This window comes from Ruditapes philippinarum, unplaced genomic scaffold (assembly GCF_026571515.1).
Source record: "Ruditapes philippinarum isolate M1 unplaced genomic scaffold, ASM2657151v2 ctg3389_1_1_1_1, whole genome shotgun sequence".
In the NCBI taxonomy this organism is placed as follows: domain Eukaryota; kingdom Metazoa; phylum Mollusca; class Bivalvia; order Venerida; family Veneridae; genus Ruditapes; species Ruditapes philippinarum.
Genome location: NW_026852138.1, coordinates 68,534 through 88,686, shown reverse-complemented (window position 1 = coordinate 88,686; position 20,153 = coordinate 68,534). Strand labels below are relative to the sequence as shown.

The window sequence follows — 20,153 nt, the reverse complement described above, 5'->3', positions numbered from 1 at the left end:
CTACTCTTTAAACTATCACTGTTTTCAAGCATATGCTAAGTCACATTAAAAGCAATAGCTTTTTTGTTCATAAAAATATTAATATTTCTATTTATTAATGTCGTTGTTTTGATTTCAAAGTTACAAAATATTTGTAAATTATTATTAATACCTTAACTAATCATCACCTTTCAACAACAACGTATTTTATCTTCCAGACTAATTGACGCGTTTCGCTAAATACAGTAGCTTTAGACGGCAAAATATAATGTTACGTTAATTCTATACATTTAACATTATAGTTATTGTGAAAGTGTATAACAACATGTAATACTTACAGTTACATTTATCTTATACAAACTTTTGCTTTTATTTAACAAATCAACTAGTTTGGATTAAATAACTTTGGTATAATGTCCGATCCTGTCAAACGTCAGTAGGCATAAAGTAAAGATCACTTGATCATCCAAAATAAAATTCGATGCCACATAATGTAATTAATAGGTACGTATGATATCTTAATTAATTAATTTTACATGCATTTTCATTTTTTTCCCAACGATTGTGTTCCTATGTTTTTATGTGCATTTTGTTTTATATTATTCGTCTTAGAAACACTGTTCAAAACAGCTCTTACCGCGGTAATATAAGTGATGTTGTTCTATTTCGTTTCTTGATATCATTTTAAGTCACTTTCAATTTTACTTATATGAATATGGTATATTTAGAGTATCTTTTAATCTTGAACACTTTTATATTGAACCATAAAGTATATGTAAAATTGGATTATTTTATCTTGATAGATCGAAATGAAATGTTGCATCTAAATTCACGAAAAAAGCCTAATGAAACGTAATTGCGAAGACGGAATATTTTTGGTATCGAAGAGTCCTCATAGATTTTTCAAATTATGATGCTGTCCCAATATTGATACAAATACATGTCACAATACAGGATGTCACGTGATCAAGGTAAAGGGCAACTTGTTACTAAAATATGTTCCCATGGGCGTACGACAAAATTGTAAACTTAAGTTTTACTCCCACCATGTTCCTTACCAGATATTTCGCCAATATATTATTATTTTTAAATTGATAAATATTCAAGATAAAGAAGAGAATCAAAGTTAGGCATAATAGAAACATTTTATTTCTTTGTAAGTTGTTGTGTAACCATCAAATGACACGCGTTTATGCTTTCACACCATGAATTCCCCATTTTCAGGAAGTTGGAAATCACTTATTTAGTGCCCAGTCTGAGTGAGAGACTGAGACATAGCACCTCGCTTAATATAGATTGGACAGCGGAATAAACTCTGCCTTTATGAATACGTTTATTCTTGGGAAGTCTGGTGTCATCTTAATACATACGCACCTTTATACATGTTTGTGATTTCATGCTTAGTATAATGATTCATATTGTAGAAACCATAAGCCTGACTATAATACTTTGGGGGTATCCGTGATTTTCCGCTGCGTGACAAACAATTTTTATCTCTAGAAGCCTGACGCCGTCTTTATTCATACCAACCTATAAATGTTAACGTTATTTCTTGCTTTCAATGATTCATATTGTAAAGACCATAAGTCTCGCAGTAGTAATATGGGGGTACCTGTGTAATTCTGCTACGTGGCCGACGATGTTTTTACGTCATTTTACATACGGCAATCATTTAATGTATTAAACTGGGCTAATGGGGATAGAAAAATGTCTATTATTATCACAAAGTTAAAAAGATATAGCTTATAGCAGTATGCTTATAGTTATGTACTGAGTCACCTTTTAGTTTTAACTTCGGTTTGGGCTAATACTGCAATCTGATGAAAATAAGATGTCATCGTATAACATATCTGTCAATTATGCGCATCCGGGTCATAATGAACATGTATTTGAAAAAGCGAAGTTTTGAACAATATATTAAGCAACGTATATCTTGGTTTATAAGTTAATTGTGCTTGTACAGTCTAATTGCAATAAAATGTTAGTTTCTTAAGTGTTAAATGAATATGTACCTATCTTATATTTTGAAATGCGTAATGCGTACTTCGTTGTTTTTTACTCAAGTTTGTACTGTATATTGTTTGTTTTGAGTTTCCTTGGTTACAAGTCATTAAGCGTTATTCTTAGGAACGTCGGTCAAACAATTATACGTGTATGTTGGATCATCGGACATTTTAACGGGTTGTTATGTTTCACGGTTAAGATTTTATTTTTATCTTATTATTTTATGAATGTAAGAACGGCGGTTCATACATGTATTTCATCAGCAATTTTCGCGGAGGGTCAATTATATGGCATCTTCCCGTCTAAAGACGTAACATTTAATTTGAAGATGGATAACCCCGTATCACTGTGCGGAACTGCATGTTGTTTGCAAGGAAAACGCGTGCTCATATGTTTCCAGCTGATTACAATATTAGAGTTTTTATCGCCCGCGAATGAATGACCTTATTATAGTCTAAATCTAAAGTCATCATTTCCCTGAATAGACAATATGCACTCTAAACAACCTGAATAGAGAGAAAGTTTCCACTATTTTCAAAATGCTTTACTTTGGCTACTTAAAGAAATATAAATCTAATTTCTTGTTGAAATATCAGTATTTCTTCTTACTAATAGTTTGATATATATAAGAAACTCTTTGATAGAAAATATGTTTAACTATCAGTGACACTTAATTCATTTAATGTTTGTTTCAGTTGTTATTTATCTCACAGCGACTTTATTTGTATACTGAGTAAATTATAACATTTTAAAAAATAGAACTTCAATGTTCCTTAAAATTTAATCTAGACATATATGCATGAATACATATACTCTGCAATAAGATAAAGGCTAAATATGCATCAGAAATGCTACCAATTTTATTGCCCTAAAACTGTTAGTTTTCGGTACACGTGATACACATAACAGCTCGTGATGAGCAAGTCATAAATTCATCCTATTGTTACAGTTTTCATAGTAATATACATGTGCTATCTGCAACTATGGTTTTGTTTGCAATCTGTATAATCAGATTGAACTGTACTATAAAAGCCAGCAGATGGTGCTAGGGCAGGTTTCTTATTAATTTTATGCATGTTTCACTTCAGGGACCCTTTTTCAAAGATTTAAGATTAATTACCAAATGCATTAAAACAACACTTGGCATGTTTGTAGGCATAGATATTTTTGATAAAGATTGACCAAAATTATTCAAAATATAACTTTGTATTTCTGGAAAAAATACTGGCTGTCAAATTTGAAGTTTGAATTTCCCTGGGAGGAGCCATGTGATAATTACAGGTCATGAACCTTCAGTAGTAAACAGAAGCACGTGGCAGTGTTTATTTCAGGGAGAGAGATTTGTAGCAGACGATGTATATTTCAGGGAGGCAGACGACACATTGGAATGCTGAATAAAACAATACTTTTTTACTGACCTGCTTTATCAAATCCAACAATGTTACAATAATCCATTAATTTATGATTTTTTTTAAATTTCAAAGTACTTATTTAATTTGTATTTGAATGGTTTAAACTTCATGAAAAGTAAAAGTAACTTCCAGGTATATTTCATTTACACTATATTTTGTTGTAAATATCTTGTAGTCAAAAATTACATTTCACAAATGTTAATCAAAATAAATGTTGCATATGCATAACAATTTTATACATTAACAGTTTAAAAATATTTTTAATTCCTGTCAAGAACATTTTGAGCAGGTTGTTCAAAAGAAATGCCCCATGTAAGGCACATCTTTTGGATTTTGATATAATTGTCTGACTTGATGAAAGACACATACAGCATTTCAGTGAAAAAAGAAGAAAAACAACTGACTTCAAAAATAATATCTGGACAAGATGACTTGATAATGTCTTTGTTATATAAAACATCCATTAAACCTCTGCTGTTTTTGTTTACATTCTCTCTGCAGGTTAACACTGCATGCTATTTATAGTTCAGAGTTTATAACAGACATTTTTACATCACTGATTACTCACACCCACAAATACCCACTGCCGCGGCAGTGAATGTTGCCCCTTTTATGACATAATCGCGGTAATCGTCTATGTCTGCAATTAACACTACGGTGTTACATCTAATTTGCTACTGGAACATTCTGACGCGTAATTTAATATCTGAAACGAATTAAGCGGACACTATAGCTATCTCATCGTAATGGAAAACATGATGTGCAGAAGTACCATGTATACAACATTTATTAGGATGTGGTAGCGTGTTATTATTGTTTTATAATCAAATGGACTACACTTAAATAGAGCGAAAGATTATGCGATCATCAAATGCAAATCAAAGGTATTAATTTCAGTTTTTCTGTTCAGGCGATATGATATTTATCATTATCATGATTTAATAAGTTGACTTTTTATGCAATATATGTTCATTGTACATCAATTTATGTCTATTATCGATTATATTAAGACCCAAAAGACGAAAAAGGATACTTTTTTTGAATGAGGAAATAAAAACTGAGAAGAAATCTCTGTTGTTTCTTTAAAAAATATAAATGATTTAGTAACATTTTCTTTATCTGTGCACATTGTAAGAATATTGATATAATATCTTTAGATACAAAAAAAGATAAAAACATAATAATGAAGCGATTAAAACGATATTATTAAAACATTTAGAATAAAATTATTTTAAATGCGTATTTTCTTGTATCTATTATAGGCCATGTGAAGAAAATAACAAATAAGTTCGCTGAAAGTCGTATCTTCATTAGCCATGTTGAAAATTGTTACAAATTGCAGACACTTGTAAACAATTTACACGAGGTCATGAACTTCGACTAGCCGATAAATTATTAATGAATTCTTAGTTGTGGTTAAATCAGCTGTAATGGAACTTACTGGTTTATTAGCTAGAACGATTCAAGCGTTTGCTTAAAAAATAGGCGGAGTTATTCCCTTACTGTTTTATATTTATGACACCTTTATACTATGCTAATGCAGCAGGTTGCAAGAATTTTCACTTATTGTTTCATTTTATTGTAGAATATTAAAATAATACTTTGTGGGAGTTATTTTCTTATTTACGTTAAAATTTAAGCTTTTATATATAAATACATATATAATATATATATATATATTATATATATATATATTATTATATATATATATATATATATATATATATATAAGAATCTGGTTTTACATTTTATAAATCCATACAAAAATGAAGTTACTTAGTTTATTCTTCTATTTCATTTAAATGTTTGTGATCAATAAAACAAATGATGACGTTAACCTAGGTTGTATTATACAACGATTAACCGTTGTTTCAATATTTGTTTTCAGATAAAGGATCTTTGATGTGAAGAAACTGATGTAATAGAAAAATACAACAAGATGTCACACCATACCTAGATTTCACCAAGTGATGCTTCTCTATTTTAGTTGTTTTACTTTTCAGCAATTAACAAACATATCTTGGACAATGAATTACACATGTATCGCACTAAAAATAAAATAATAAATAAGTGACGACGAAATCATTTTCATTTGTTTTTTAATTTGCGATTCCTATAGAAGATAAAAGATGATTCAATTTAAATAGGTGATGGTTAAGTTTCTTTTTATAAATACAGGAATTCTAGTATGAAAATAGATATTTCACGACAAGTGAAATATCAAAACTTTCATGCAACAATGTGAAAATTAATCATGTATTTAGAGAGAAAAAAAAATCATTTTATTATATACAATTTCTCATGTTCGACTTTTTGAAATTTGAAAGACAATGCTTTAACTTTGTGATGTGGCTGACTTCAGAAAAATGTTGTCTGGCAAGACACTAGTGAAAATACGGGAATAAGTTTCCCTGCTGTAAAAAATAAATTCTGAAAGTTTAAAAACAGGAAAAATAATAATCTACGCATTTTATGTATGCAATATTAAGGATATTTAAGAATATAATGAAAAGAGGATATTTAGGTATTTTTCCCTACTATTTACTTGATTGAGAGGTATGAAAATAAATATTTCACCAGTCGTTGAAGACACGGATAAGATATGATAAATTGATAATCATAATGAAAATAAAATTGAGCCATGTCACGACAAAACCAACATAATGGGTTTGCGACCAGCATGGATCCAGACCAGCCTGCCCATCCGCGCAGTCTGATCAGGATCCTTGCTGTTCGCTATCAGTTTCTGTACTTGTTATATAGTTTGTAAGCGAACAGCATGTCTCCTGATCAGACTGCGCGGATGCACAGGCTAGTCTGGATCCATGCTGGTCGCAAACCCATTATGCTGGTTTTGTCGTGACGCGGCTCAAATACCGTAATTATAATAAATAGTAAATTTTCAGTCAAATATATTCTTCCCTCTGTTTTAAAATGAGTGCAGCTATTACAGCCCTCTTTTTTTATTTATTTGTAATATGCATATTGACGAAAAATACTGCAGTAAAAGAAAGCTTATACAGACAAAATACGAAAAATGATAAAAACGCATTACATTTCGTCAATATTTCTGAATGATTTATTCATACGTGTAAAATAAATAAAAATATGTTTTACATTACATGTTTAATATAGTATAAACAATAGCATCAAGATAAACATGCTTATAGTTTTAAGTAAACGTGAAGGGTTATTTGATTCACATATTTATGTCCTTAACAATTTGATGACAAAGGGACTCCACTGAGGTTTTTTGACATGACGGGACTGCAAATAATATTTTGAGACTAGTACTCCATTTGATGTAGATCTATACTAATAACTTATGTGCAAAATTTCAGATCATTAGCTCGCTCCGTTTTTCTAGGATAATTATTATAATAGTGATAAATGACCCAAAATTGAAAAGCGTTTAAACGTTTTTCACTCAAATCGGACTGAGGATAGCACAAACATATGACTTTCAGTGTATTTCTGGTGTATTTCTTAGTTATATGTTATCAATATTTCTGTTTAAATTGCTCATGTTTATCTATGTGAAAAATTAAAATGTTATGTTTTAAGCTTATAAACCTCAGTGGAGTTCCTTTTAATAGATAAATGTCATCATATTTTATATAGCCCATTATTATTTTATCTATTTTATGTGAATTATTATTGTATGATTTTTTTTCTCTACTATATATTTTCAAATAAAAGTATGTAAGCATGTACCGAAAAATTATCAGATATTTTTAACCCTCCTATTTCATATTTTAAAAAAGTATTGGTCGTCTTCAATTTATTAATAAGGCATTAATGTTTACTGTTTAAAAGTAAGGGAAATATTTTGCTCTATGACAATTCATCAAATAACTCCGAGCAACGATTCCAACATTATCCTTAGAAAATAAATCCATATAGAAAATAGTGGAATATTATCCACAGAACGAACAGGTGCAATGCGTTTCGTCGGAGGTTTAAAAGATAGGGGAATTGTTCCTCTATGTCAACATACACTCTCTCTATCTCTCTCTGCATGTAAATTTGTTGCTGAAAAAGTGTCTGTAGGTCGCCCCCCGGAAAAAGGACATCTGGAATTTCCTTTTTTATTCTGGAACGCATTAGATATAGATATATAATCTGTCAACATATATATATATATATATATATATATATATATATATATATATATATATATATATATATATATATATATATATATATATATATATATATAGATATATATAATCTGTCAACATATATATATACGCTTAATTGAAACAAAATATTCATGTACTATATAGACTTTTTACAGAAATACATGTATATAGAACATATACAGAAGTTCAAGCTGGGGTGTTAAAAAGGACATGTTTGCATGATTAACATATAGTATGATCATTCTAATATTGTTGTCATTAGTTTGACCATTAAAAGAGGACATATAACAAGACAAATGACTTAAAGAGTTGACTCAAAATGTATATTAAGTTTTATTCTAAAATTGTGTTTTGATTGAGGGATATCTTCTTCAATAATAATGTTCTTGAAGTCATCGTTTTTTTCTCTGAATATTAAACAAAACCATTTAATTTATGTAATGTGAAGATTATACCACATGCCTTAGTTTTGGTTTAAACATCTGTTATTTAGCTCGATTGCGAAACAAGTTCTTGCAACTTATATTAATCACTTTCGAGTCCTCTTTCTGGAAACAACCAGTACTGGTGTCATATGAAGAAACATGGTCGTGACCCGAGTAGGGCTCGAACCTATGATCTCTGCGTTGACATCTTAACCACGAGGCCAATGCTCCCCCAAGTTTTACACCAACAATCAATTGGTAAAACATTTTTCAATAATAATAATTATTTTTGTTTCCAAAATAATTATTAGTTGTAATCAATTTGTTTACAATGAATAATGGTGTAAATTTCTGACCTCCCCTTTTATCCACATCAAGGTGTAACAAACACCCCTCCCCCTATACTCATTATTCAAGAAATAAAAGAGACTTACCGTCACCACCCCGTAATCTCAATACCATATGCACCGTACACTCTGTTTGAATGTTATAATCCTTTAATGTATGTTTGTCTTCTATCACTTTTCCAGCAAATATTAATCTCTGTCGATCTGGAGGGATACCAGTTTCGTCTTGTAACAAAACCTTAAATGTACAACAAATGAATGGTGTTTAAACAGATTGACTTTTATCTCTTTGATAACAAAGCTAAACCATTGTTTAATTCTTGATTTTTTGTGTTGAGACCAACTTTATGTTAGAAATCTAACAAATGTCATTTCTCTCATCAAAAAGGAGAATAATTCAACCTTAAACCACTACTTTGTGTATTGCCTGACCATGATATGAATCGGAACAGTCCTTTGTACTTTCGTTTAAAATTTATATTTTATCTAAGGTCGATTTTTGTCAAAATAGAGAAAATAAGAAACCCTAAAGAAGCCTTTTTTTCGTTCAACATTATATAGATAATATTTACGCTTAATTCAAACCAAATATTCATGCATATAGAGTATTTGTTTAGAAATAAAGCCAGTTGTATATTTTGATCACTTTGATTTTCGTTTCAGATTTTCCTATAACTAAGTATGTTAATTGTGTCATAAGAAATATGGTTGTTATCCAGCAGGATTTAAACCAACAATCCTTTGGTTTAGAGGTGAATATTTTAACCACTAGCAGTCACTCCTATCGTTATTTGACATGGTTTCAATGTAAAACCACAGAATATATCAATAAAGTTCAACATTGCTGAATAAAACAGATTTCATGGATGTTCAATCAATTTGAAACCTGATTTAGACTAGTTAGACATCATAGGAAAATCATAATTTATATAAGGTTTCAAACATATAAATCTTGACCTGCTGAAATTGTTTAAATTTTGAACAATTTATTCAAATATTAAGGTATTTAAGAATCTAAGCACAAAACTGAGTAACCAAAAGTTTTGAAGATGGTCGGACCGCACAGAAATACGAACTGGCATGGCTCTATACTGGTCGCTAATACTTTCATCCGGTTACAAGTTAATGTATCATAATCAAAACCAACAAATGATAAAATAAATGAAATTAAGTACCTTTAGGTCAAGTATAGATGCGTCACTTTTCACGCTCAGAGTCAGAGTTTCTCCAGTAAGACCTTTTACAAGCAATATGAAAGGTTCTTTAGGAGTTCCTAGATAAATGAATAACAAAGTTAATAATTCATAACAGTATATAATGTTTATTGGTGACCTATGTAAGAAACTTGTCCTGGATAAATAAACTAGAAACTGTTCATGAATATTCTAAGTATTATTTCTTGTTTTGTTTTCTTATAATCATATTTTTGTTATAAAGTTGTCATTACATGACATTTTAGTACTTTCATACTCAAAATATTACAAAGCTCCTACATTAAAAATGCACCATTTTCATATTACAAAAGGTTTTCGTTTCAAATTGAATGTTCTGTCATAATTTCAAGACAGTGACTTATTGGATATTTACCTTAATCATATTTAGCTTTTCTTTCTTTCTGCATTTACTGCTGTTGTTTTACTTATGACTTCATTCATTTTTATATGTTTTTCATTATCTGTATCCATATTTTTTTATAAGCATGGATACACAAAAAAAAACTTAATTAAAGGCGGCCCTATTTGCCACAGGCATTCTTTATTTGTTTGTTTTTTCAAAAGCCTTTATTTTTTTATATTTCTAATGCACTTTTTTGGTTTTTCAAAAAAAATGCTTAAGTGGCAAATTATATGGACCATTTTTTTTTCTTTTTTTTTTTTTGGCAATAAATTATAGTGATTTAGCTTTGTGTACATTTGCTACTTTTATAACGGTTTAGTTCATATTAGGCGGCTCTTCATTCTTCAGGTAAAAATTATCTTTATACGTTCTGGAACAATTATTTGAAAATTTAAAAACTATGTTTGCTCTTTCAAAAGAAGTTAACAAGGATCATCAGTGATGACGTGTGTTTCCTTATGATAGCCAATTGCATATTACAGCTATTGTGTATCAGGGGATCCAAAAATCATTAACAGGACATAACATATTTTTTATTCAAGTCCCATAAATCGTCTGAAATTCCTTCAATCGCCTGAAAACCTGTATAATATGTGCAAGTTCTTAAGCGACCATTAAATCATGTAAAGTTTCAATTAAATTGCAAAAGTAGTATATTAAGGGAAAGTAGTACGGGAAAATCTTAATAATTAAAAATATTTAAAGGACATTTCTCTAACAAGTATCATAAAATAAAAAAAATGTTAATGACATGCTCAACTAAACATAGTATTGATTATACCTGTTTTGATGAAAATGCACAAGTTCCTGAAGGGCAGTCCAAAAATCACGGAAAAAGAAATTTTTTATTTAAGTGCCATAACTCTGCCAAAAATCTTATATGTGAAAAACCTCTGTTATATGTGCAAACACTTGAGCTACTAATCAATCCTGTAAAGTTTCTATAAAATTGCATTAGTGGTATAAGAGGAGTATTTCGGACAGTCTTTCTTAACACTTTTCATTAAAGAGACATAACTCAGCCAAAAATCATTCAATCAAAAAACCCGTGATATATGCCAAAGAACCTGAGCTACCAATCAATCCTGTAAAGTTTCCATGAAACTGCATTAGTAGTATAAGAAAAGTAGCCACGAAAAACCTTGAAAACTAAAAAAAAGATATTAAAGGGTCATAACTCTGACACAAATTATTGAACAATAAAATGCCGATGATGTGAACCACTAGTCTTGGTACTAATCATTCCTAAACAGTTTGGATAACATTGCACTATTAGTTACTCAGGAGTAGTTTGGACAAGGTTTCGTGTAGCTAGCAACACACAAGAAAAAACCTTTTTTTATTTAACAGCCATAACTCAGCAAAAAATCATTCCACCGAAAAACCCGTGTTATATGTGCAAATACTTGAACAACAAATAAATATTTTAAAGATTCATAGAAATAACTTCAGTGGTATAGGAGAAATAGACCGGACAAACTTTAAAAATAAAAAACACTGACACAAAATCATTGAACCGAAAAATGCCGACGATATGCACAATTATAATTGGTACTGATCATTCTGGTAAAGTTTGGAAAAGATCTAGTAGTTTCTAGGGAGTTTTGTGACGGATCGAGGGTTTTCCAAACTAAAATTAGTATCATTTTATGGAGAAACCTAGATATATTTAAAGACAAAGGTCTTCGCTGATAAAATGTTAAGACACGTTTTACGACAACATTTTATAAGTAATCATGATCAACAAATAAAAATTATTTTTTGATACCATATACCTTCTTTTATTTTTTCCCTCAATATTTTATAATTTTTTGGCGGGTAGCGTCACGTCAAGATCTTAAAGCAGACGACAAAGTACAAATAAACTTCAAACGATACACTATGTTGTGATAGTAAAACTGACAGATTGCTGGTTTAAATTAAAAGTTATGAGTGTGAAGCCGTTAACGTGGTGTACAGGTGCATTTGTGGCATGCGACTACGCCTACGATTCAGTGCATATCAATCGGAGCTCTAACTTGTAACAAACGAAAAGAACAAATCAATATAAGATATTTTCGTGTTTATTACACATATCCATACTATTTATATTAATACAAAATATAAAAATATATATAAGTAACTTGATAAATACTATTTAACATATAAGACGCAATCTTACTGCATGTCGCGGGCATCTATCCATGAATTAAACGTTTTTGGATAAAAAAGGACTTTCATTTTACAAGATACTGCTTGTTTTTCCTTCGCCTTTAATTTTTAAAACTTAACTTATATCTATTCTGAATGTTTAATCAGGATTATAGTTTATTTTCTGGAGCTCGCTCTCATAAAATTTTCCTTTGATTTTTTCGTTTTGCAAATCTTAAAAACAGTAGATTGGTAAACCCCCTCTATGATATCGTTTGTGAAATTCTAAACAGTTCTCCAGTGCAGGTCTCATTATACGCCCTATTAAATGCAGTGTGAAAATGATGAATGATCCGTACATAATCACCAATCTTAAATTTGAAAATCTCATTTTAATGTTCATTTTACCTTTGTTTTTGTTTTGTGTACAGAACGTGAATAACCGAACTTCCCCTTGGTTTGTTTCCTTTACTTAAATGGGTCTCATTACAATCGTTCTGTGAAACTTTTTGTGATAACTTTCCTCGCTGTCATCAAGAATTGTTATATACTCGTACTGTAATTGTAATTAAAAGGGGAGGTATCCGGCAAGATTCAACCATGATGCCTTTGAGTGTATCAGTAACATCTTGTCCAGTTTTCTGTTTGAATGGTCGCAACAAAACATACTTGGATAAGGTGTCTATCACCAACAATAATGTACTTGAAACCTTGGTTCCAGCAAAATTCATTCCTTTTGTAAGTCTTCAATATATTGATCGCATAGAGTGTTGTATTTGTCCTAGAACTGTGCTATAACAGGATTCCAAAGATGGATAAAAGCTTTTTTTTCTTCTACGTCTTTGATTTCGTCATCTGTTTGGTCTACATTTGCCTTTTTCGCCAGAGGCTCATAGTTTTTGTCGCGACACCATCCATGCTTTATGTGCCTTTTGTTTGGACATCGCGGGTTAATTCAAACAGGAGCCCACAATTGTTACAAGCAACTTTATCCATTATGTCTTCCGTTTTTCTTTCAACATATCCTTCTTGGTTTTCTCCGAAGTGAACGGTTTGAAATCAAATTAACAAATGATTGTTGTTTGTCAATTTTTCAAAATAAATATAATTCTGAGTTGTGAGTTCTGTGATGTTATCCCTCAGTGAATAAGTCTGTCAAGCTTTTGTTTTTCCCAGATTCCGAAAACAGATCGTCCAGTATGAGCAAGTTATTGAGCAAGTCATTGACCCGCGGATCAAAGAAGTCCTCTTCATCAAGTTATGTGGGTAAATCTTGAACAAATTCCACTATGGGAGTAACTGTTCTTCTTATGACGTCATACAAATGTTGCCATCGTCGATAAAACCACACAATCCTTTGAATTCTGAGCTGATTTTTTAATCATAATTCTTTCCGTAGTTTTTCATAGAGGTTGTTTTTCCACAAGCTGAAATATGAAATACAACTTTATAAGTGGAACAGATCATGTAACTGTGCTTTAGAAATGGACAGAATTTCAAATACGCTTTCACATGTAAAAGCCTATAAATGCATATTGAAGACTATAAGAATCTTACACCGGCTGCCGGTACAGACCGGAATATCTAGCTCGAGGGTGACTGTTTACAGCGGTAACGAGGCTCTGCCGAGTTTCCGCTAAACAGTTACCCGAGAGCTAGATACTCCCGTCTGTACCAACAGCCGGTGTTTGATTCTTTTTCTTGCATAATACATGTCAATTATTTTCGGAACAGAAATTATGAAAACTGATGTTCTCATTACGCACTTTTTTCTTATAGTAGCGTATGAACATACAACTTCATTCATAACGGAAAAATGACGTCATCATAAGAACGCGATTCATTCATAAAAGGCGCGCGTCAATGACGTCATTTAAAACACGAGACTTGTCTTACATGGGGGGTGTAAGACAGAGTTTTCTAGCACCGGTGAAAACGGTAGATAATCCTGTCTGATATGCAAGAAAAAGTTGAATTAATATTAAACATTTGTACCTGTAGGCCAAATTATCATCATCGTTAAGGGACGGATCAGGACCATAGTGTCTTTTGCTTCTATTTGTGCAATTTCTGGCTCTGGTGATGACATATCCGGCATGGGCGCTCCTCATGGCCCTTCCTGAGTATGGGTGGGATGCTCCCATATGAGCTCCTTACACTCCCAAAGGCGTCCTGGTGCTCCCAAATGCGCCCCGAAGCTCAGAAATGAGCTCCTTGCGCTCCCGGTGCTCCCAAATGTGCTCCCGACGCTCAAAAACTGAGCTCTCGGCGCTCGCAAATGCACTCCCGGCGCTCCATGATCTACTGACGAAATATCTGTTTAATATGTTTTTTTTCTTTGCTTACTCATCAAATTGTAAAGACTGCACAATGTCAAAATCAAAATGAAGTAAATTAATGTTTTGTCATGGTTCATGAATAAAATAAAATTCTACGACATTGTCTGCACAAACTTCAACAAGCCAAGTAGTTTGATTATTGTCTATATTAAACTGATCGGTACAGAACTGTATCATTTCTCTTTGAGTGAGGTAACAGAGAGGTTCTTAAGTAAATTTGAGTTAAAATTGGATTTTCTGAGTCTTTTTCTGTCAATTGTTTAGTCTCGCATGGCGTTTTCTTAGTCTCGCCTCGCGTCATCTTACTCTCGCCTAGTTTTATGTTGTCTCGCCTGTCTTTTTTCAAAAATGACTTTGATGAGTGTATGATTATTGAAGTAATTATTGTTGACATCCCTGAAGGAGGTTTTGGCAAGCGTTGCAGATACGTCGATACACAGAAGTTCTTGGCCGAAGATGCATAACACGCATTCAAAATGGTGACGAGTTGTGCTGTGCTAGAGCAATTATAACTACAAAGGCTAGATAAACATGAATAATGGAAAAGCATTCGCATGGGGTGTGACATTCAAACACAGTTAACCAAAAAGATTCATAATGATACTCAAGTGCTTCTTCAAAGATGCAGATAAGCTAAAATTAAGTTGTTTCAAACAGTGTTACCGGGTTACTTAATAAACGTGATGTCGAAAGATCATTTTTAAGGCATTGTCTTTCAAGGTCCTGAATAAGAGAACAAGCTTCACCTCTACTATCATGACGAACACTTTGATGTTACAACAAGCATTGCCGCCTTCCAATAAAAAAAATAATTCGTTATGCCAAAAAGGATGCACATGTAAAGAAAATCACAATTGTAACAACGCATGTCATGCATGCCGGAAAATTCATCCAGTTGTAAATGATGCTTGGATTGAATGTGAAACATGCCACAGATTATTTCGTTGTCAGGAATGCTTTGATCTTCATAACAAATGAAGATACACGTATGCAGACAAATCCACAATAACACATGAAGAACTTTTGTGACGCAGTTGCACTTGGTGCTACATGACACCAGAACGACTTGACTTACAGAAAGAACCAACATCAATTTAGGAAAACTTGTAGACAATATTGAAAATGCAAAGACATTTTCTTACCTTGATTTTAAATGTACACAGGATGACTTTCTAGAATATGAAATTAAATCAAACCAGATATCTTTCGAAGATGTCAGAATCGATTAAAATCGGGTTGTGTTGTTTATGAACATAGACCAAACCTATGTGTTCTAAAAGTATGTTTGTTTGCTTGTTTGTTTGTTTCATTTTACGCCTTTTTCCAACATAATTTCAGTCATATAGGCGGGTAGTTTCCTAACCATCGTTCCTGGAGAGTTACACCAGTACTAGACTACCTTCCTACGCGCTTAACTACCAAAGCATCTCCCGGGGATCGATCCCACGCCAGATCCCACTGGATTAGAAGTCATCGACTCTTAACCCCTCGACCACGGAGGCGGTTAAAAGTATGCACAGTGTGCATGGGTCAGTATGCATGGGTCAGGAAACATGACTGTGAAAACTGCAATCAAAGAGAGCACATCCATCTTAGTTGGTAAAAATACTCTAAACGTATTCTGTATCTCATTGTTTGAAGTAGAGAATAACAACGCAATTGTTATTTGCAATAATTTCCAATGGTATGACTCGTATCCTTTTCTACATTTTTTTATATGGTCAATGGGTCAAACCTAACAATGTACTAAACGGGGCAAAAGTGATTTGCATAATAGTACCACGATGTACATCAAAATGAAGCATCAATTTTTTGCAAATGACTTTGGCAAAACTCGATGTCCCGAAAAAACAGGGTGCTGTTTTGGACGCCCTTCCTGATAAAGAATACTAAAATCAAGATGACATTTAGGCAGACAAATCCAGACAGTTTATGAAATGGTTTGAAAGACACAAAAGTCATAGTTTTGATTTGGAGGAGGAACTCAATTGTAGAACTGATGTAGATATCATCCGACGTTACTGCTGTAAAATCCGTGACGATTTTATGGACGTTACTGAAAAATACCTTTTGAACGATGTATTACAATCGCTACTGCTTGTAATTTAGTATTACCCATCAACTTCCTGAAAGCGGAAACGACTGGTCTCATTCCATCCCATGGTAACAAACCAGAGCAAAAACTATCTGAGAAAGCCATACCATGGATAAGATATCCGTCACATGTTCAGGGATATCGGATACATCTCACAAAAAAACGGAGGGGAGGAAGAAATAGGACCTTAACGTGAAGAAAGTTACTATGAGAAACCAAGCTGTGAAAGGGTAAAATTCCATGGGGATTTTTGGCATGTCAACCAGCTTGTATACTCTAGGGAGACAAATACCCGGTCGGCAAGCTAACAATGGAAGAACTAGTCCACAAAATAATTAAAAAACGGCAGCATCTCAAAAGAAATGTTTTACATACATTGAGTCGGAATTTGAAAAAAAAGTACGAAGAAAATGCGAATACGAAATCATTTATCGATGGTATTGACCTTGTAATAGCTTAAATGTAAATGTCATTTTTTAATTGAAGGTCATGATCAGTCTGGTTATCTTTATTTTATATCCTAAATAATTATTTTGTTCAAGTTTAAAAGACAATCCATTCAAAAATAACAAAGGTAATGCCACTTATAGAAGAAAATCAGCAAAAAAAAAAAAAAAAAAAAAAAACAAAAAAAACATACAAATACACTTTGAACTCAAAATGTTATGATTGTCAGGAAAATGACCTCCTTGATGTTATTCAATCTAAGAAAAGATTTAGTAAAAAACGAAGAACCAATTAACAAGATGCTGGGCAGCACCGCCTGACTTAAAATTGAAATACTCTGAGTTGGAAAACAAGCATGTAATTGTTAATTAATACTATTTTTTTCAGATAGTTTTTATCTTTATCTATCTCAAATCCATCAATACATAATACAAACTCTGATTATTATCTACACCCCAAAAAATACTCTGATATTTATCCACACCCAAAACAAACATATATCAATAATCAACCACTTAATATCTTTTCAAGTATACGTCTCTCATTAGGAATAATATAAGACACATGGCGGGAGCAAGCTCTAATTAAGTTATGGTCAAACAAAATATTAAAATCGCCACGAAAATGAAGAACACTAAATGAATATTTTTACAACTCTAGGTAACAGTATAAACCACAAATATTCAACCAAATTAATTAACTTCACCAATTCTAATCAGCATCAGAAAACAACTTTAACTAAAGTATCCAATATTAACATGTGTCTTCAAAAACATAGCATCAACTAATATAATCTTGACAAGATAAAATCATAGCATACAACTCAATTAATATCAACCAATTATATTTTACAAAACGGATATAATCAACAACCAAATAAGATACAAGAACCAAAACAACTAATTATAACCAATGAACCCTGGTCAATTTAAGATCACCATAATTACATTCAACCAAATTCAACAAATCAACAAAACTCCCTTCAAAACAACACATTCTCTTCTCATATGAAGTAAACGCTACCCACTCCATGTGTACCTTCCCTAAGTTGATGTAAATGTCTAAAAAAAATTGACATTTACACGTAGATAACGTTTATACCACAGCACAGGTTTAAAAATCAACTGTTCAAACTTCAGTGTATCGCTGTAGACAGACATTAACTTGTTGTAATACAGTGAAACAGTGAAACCATAATCAAGGTTTCTGACTGCAACAGAAACGACGGGAACACCATTGTAGTGTATTAAGTATTCAAGAAAGTTAACATCTGACAAGAATATTAAGTGTTTTAAAAGTTTGTCGGTACATGGAGTTCTTGTTTTCAAGGAGGTCCAAACCATGTGCTAGAATAGAAAGATGGGTATTAAGATTACAAGCATTTACATACACAGTAAAATATATACCGGGTAAAGGAAATATTGCTGACTCATTGTCACAATTGATTCCGGAAAAAGCGATATCAGAAGATAATCATGGTTTTTTTGCAAACAGAGGCATATGTAAGATTTGTTACGTCTGAAGACATACCTATTGCTATGACTGCAAGAAAGATTGAGGAAGAATCAGCAAAAGATCCTGAACTAAATGAAATTCAACAAATACTGAAAACAAGTAGATGATTTGAAGTCACTAATAAGAACTATTTACCTATTAAACATGAATTATCTGCTCTTGGAAAATTGATATTACGCGGTACGAGAATCGTTGTTCCTAATGCACTTCGAAATGAAATTTTGCTTTAGGTTGAAATATTTATTCTTAAGACAATAACATCTGACAAGATTATTAAGTGTTTTAAAAGTTTGGCGGTACATGGACTGCCAATTTAAATACAAACAAATAATGCTCAGAATTTCAACAGTAAAGAGCTACATGAATATCTAGAAACACATAATATAGAACATAGGAACACAACACCGTTATGGCCGCAAGCAAATGGGGAAGTCGAATTCCAGAATAAATCAATAATGAAACGTATAAGAATATCACATGCAGAGAATCGAGATTGGCAAGAGGATCTACAGACTTACTTGATGATGTATAGATCAACTCCACATAGAACAACTGGTGTCTCGCCAGCCTACATGTTGTTTTGGAGAAATATAAGAACAAAAATTCCAGATATTTCAGATTTTTCATTTATGAATTATGATCAAGAAGTAAGGGATCGAGACAGCGAAATAAAGGAAAATGGAAAATATATGCGGACAGACAAAGACAAGCTAAGGAGAGTGATATCAAAGAAGGAGATAGTGTATTAGTGAAACAAAGGAAACAAAATAAGTTATCTACAGTATTCAATCCAAAGCCAATGTTAGTGACCAAAAGGCAAGGGAATAGTGTCATGATAGAATCCAAGGATGGAGCTATATATTCAAGAAATGTATCACATGTGAAAAAAATCAATGAAAGTTGTAGTGCTAATATAGATGAAAATGTGTCGCAAAATGAATATGTTCAATCAGAAAATAGAAATGTGCTTGAAAATTCTGTTCAGAGAAATGTTGATTTGAGAAATGAAAAGTTTATTAATGAGAGTGTAGAAAATTTAGTTGAAAATGAGATAGAGAATGGAGAAGATTCAATTCACAGTAATCCAAATGTGTCTATAGCAAGGGAAGCAATTCCGATAAAAACTAAAAGTGTAACACCTACAAAGATGATGACAAGACCATTAAGAGTAAAAACATTGCCTAAGAGATATGAAGACTTTGTAATGGATAAGAAATAACTGAAAGTTCATATACATAAAGTTAAACTTTGGGTTTTTTTAACAATGAGGTACATTGTATTATTAACTGTATTTGTAAAAGTATTTACATTACAAAGGTTTAGAATTTTGTTTTAAAAGTTTATATGTTAAAGAATTTTGTGTTATGTTATAAATGAATAAGGTTTTGCATTCCAACTCGGGCAAACTTTTGTAATTAATAGTAACAGATTTATATGTGTTATGCTTGAAAAACAATTAAGGGTTTCATATTTAATAAGGGGAGGAATGTAGTGTATTAAGTAATCAAGAAAGTTAACTCTTGCGGTCTTGTATGTAAAACTTAAGTACAATAGTTGTCGTTCTTTAATACTCTTTAATTTGGAGATAAATGGTTGGATAATAAATGGCGTGACCTTAAATGGTGTTTTTATTATTAGTTAGATTATCCAAGAATATCGGCTTAGAGCCGGAGTATATTACAACCACCATGACTTAACAAA

At 31.9% G+C, this 20,153-nt stretch overlaps 1 protein-coding gene across 1 annotated transcript; it reads right to left on the bottom strand.

Moving 5' to 3' along the window:
• Positions 1 to 7,870: 7,870 nt before the first annotated feature.
• LOC132750331 (uncharacterized) lies at positions 7,871 to 16,595 on the bottom strand. Its single transcript, XM_060740293.1, has 4 exons — positions 16,463 to 16,595; positions 9,485 to 9,582; positions 8,397 to 8,547; positions 7,871 to 7,944 (listed from the first exon to the last, which is right to left on the bottom strand). The coding sequence occupies exons 1-4, from the start codon at positions 16,593 to 16,595 to the stop codon at positions 7,871 to 7,873; spliced, it is 456 nt and encodes a 151-aa protein (XP_060596276.1).
• Between the last annotated feature and the right edge of the window lie 3,558 nt (positions 16,596 to 20,153).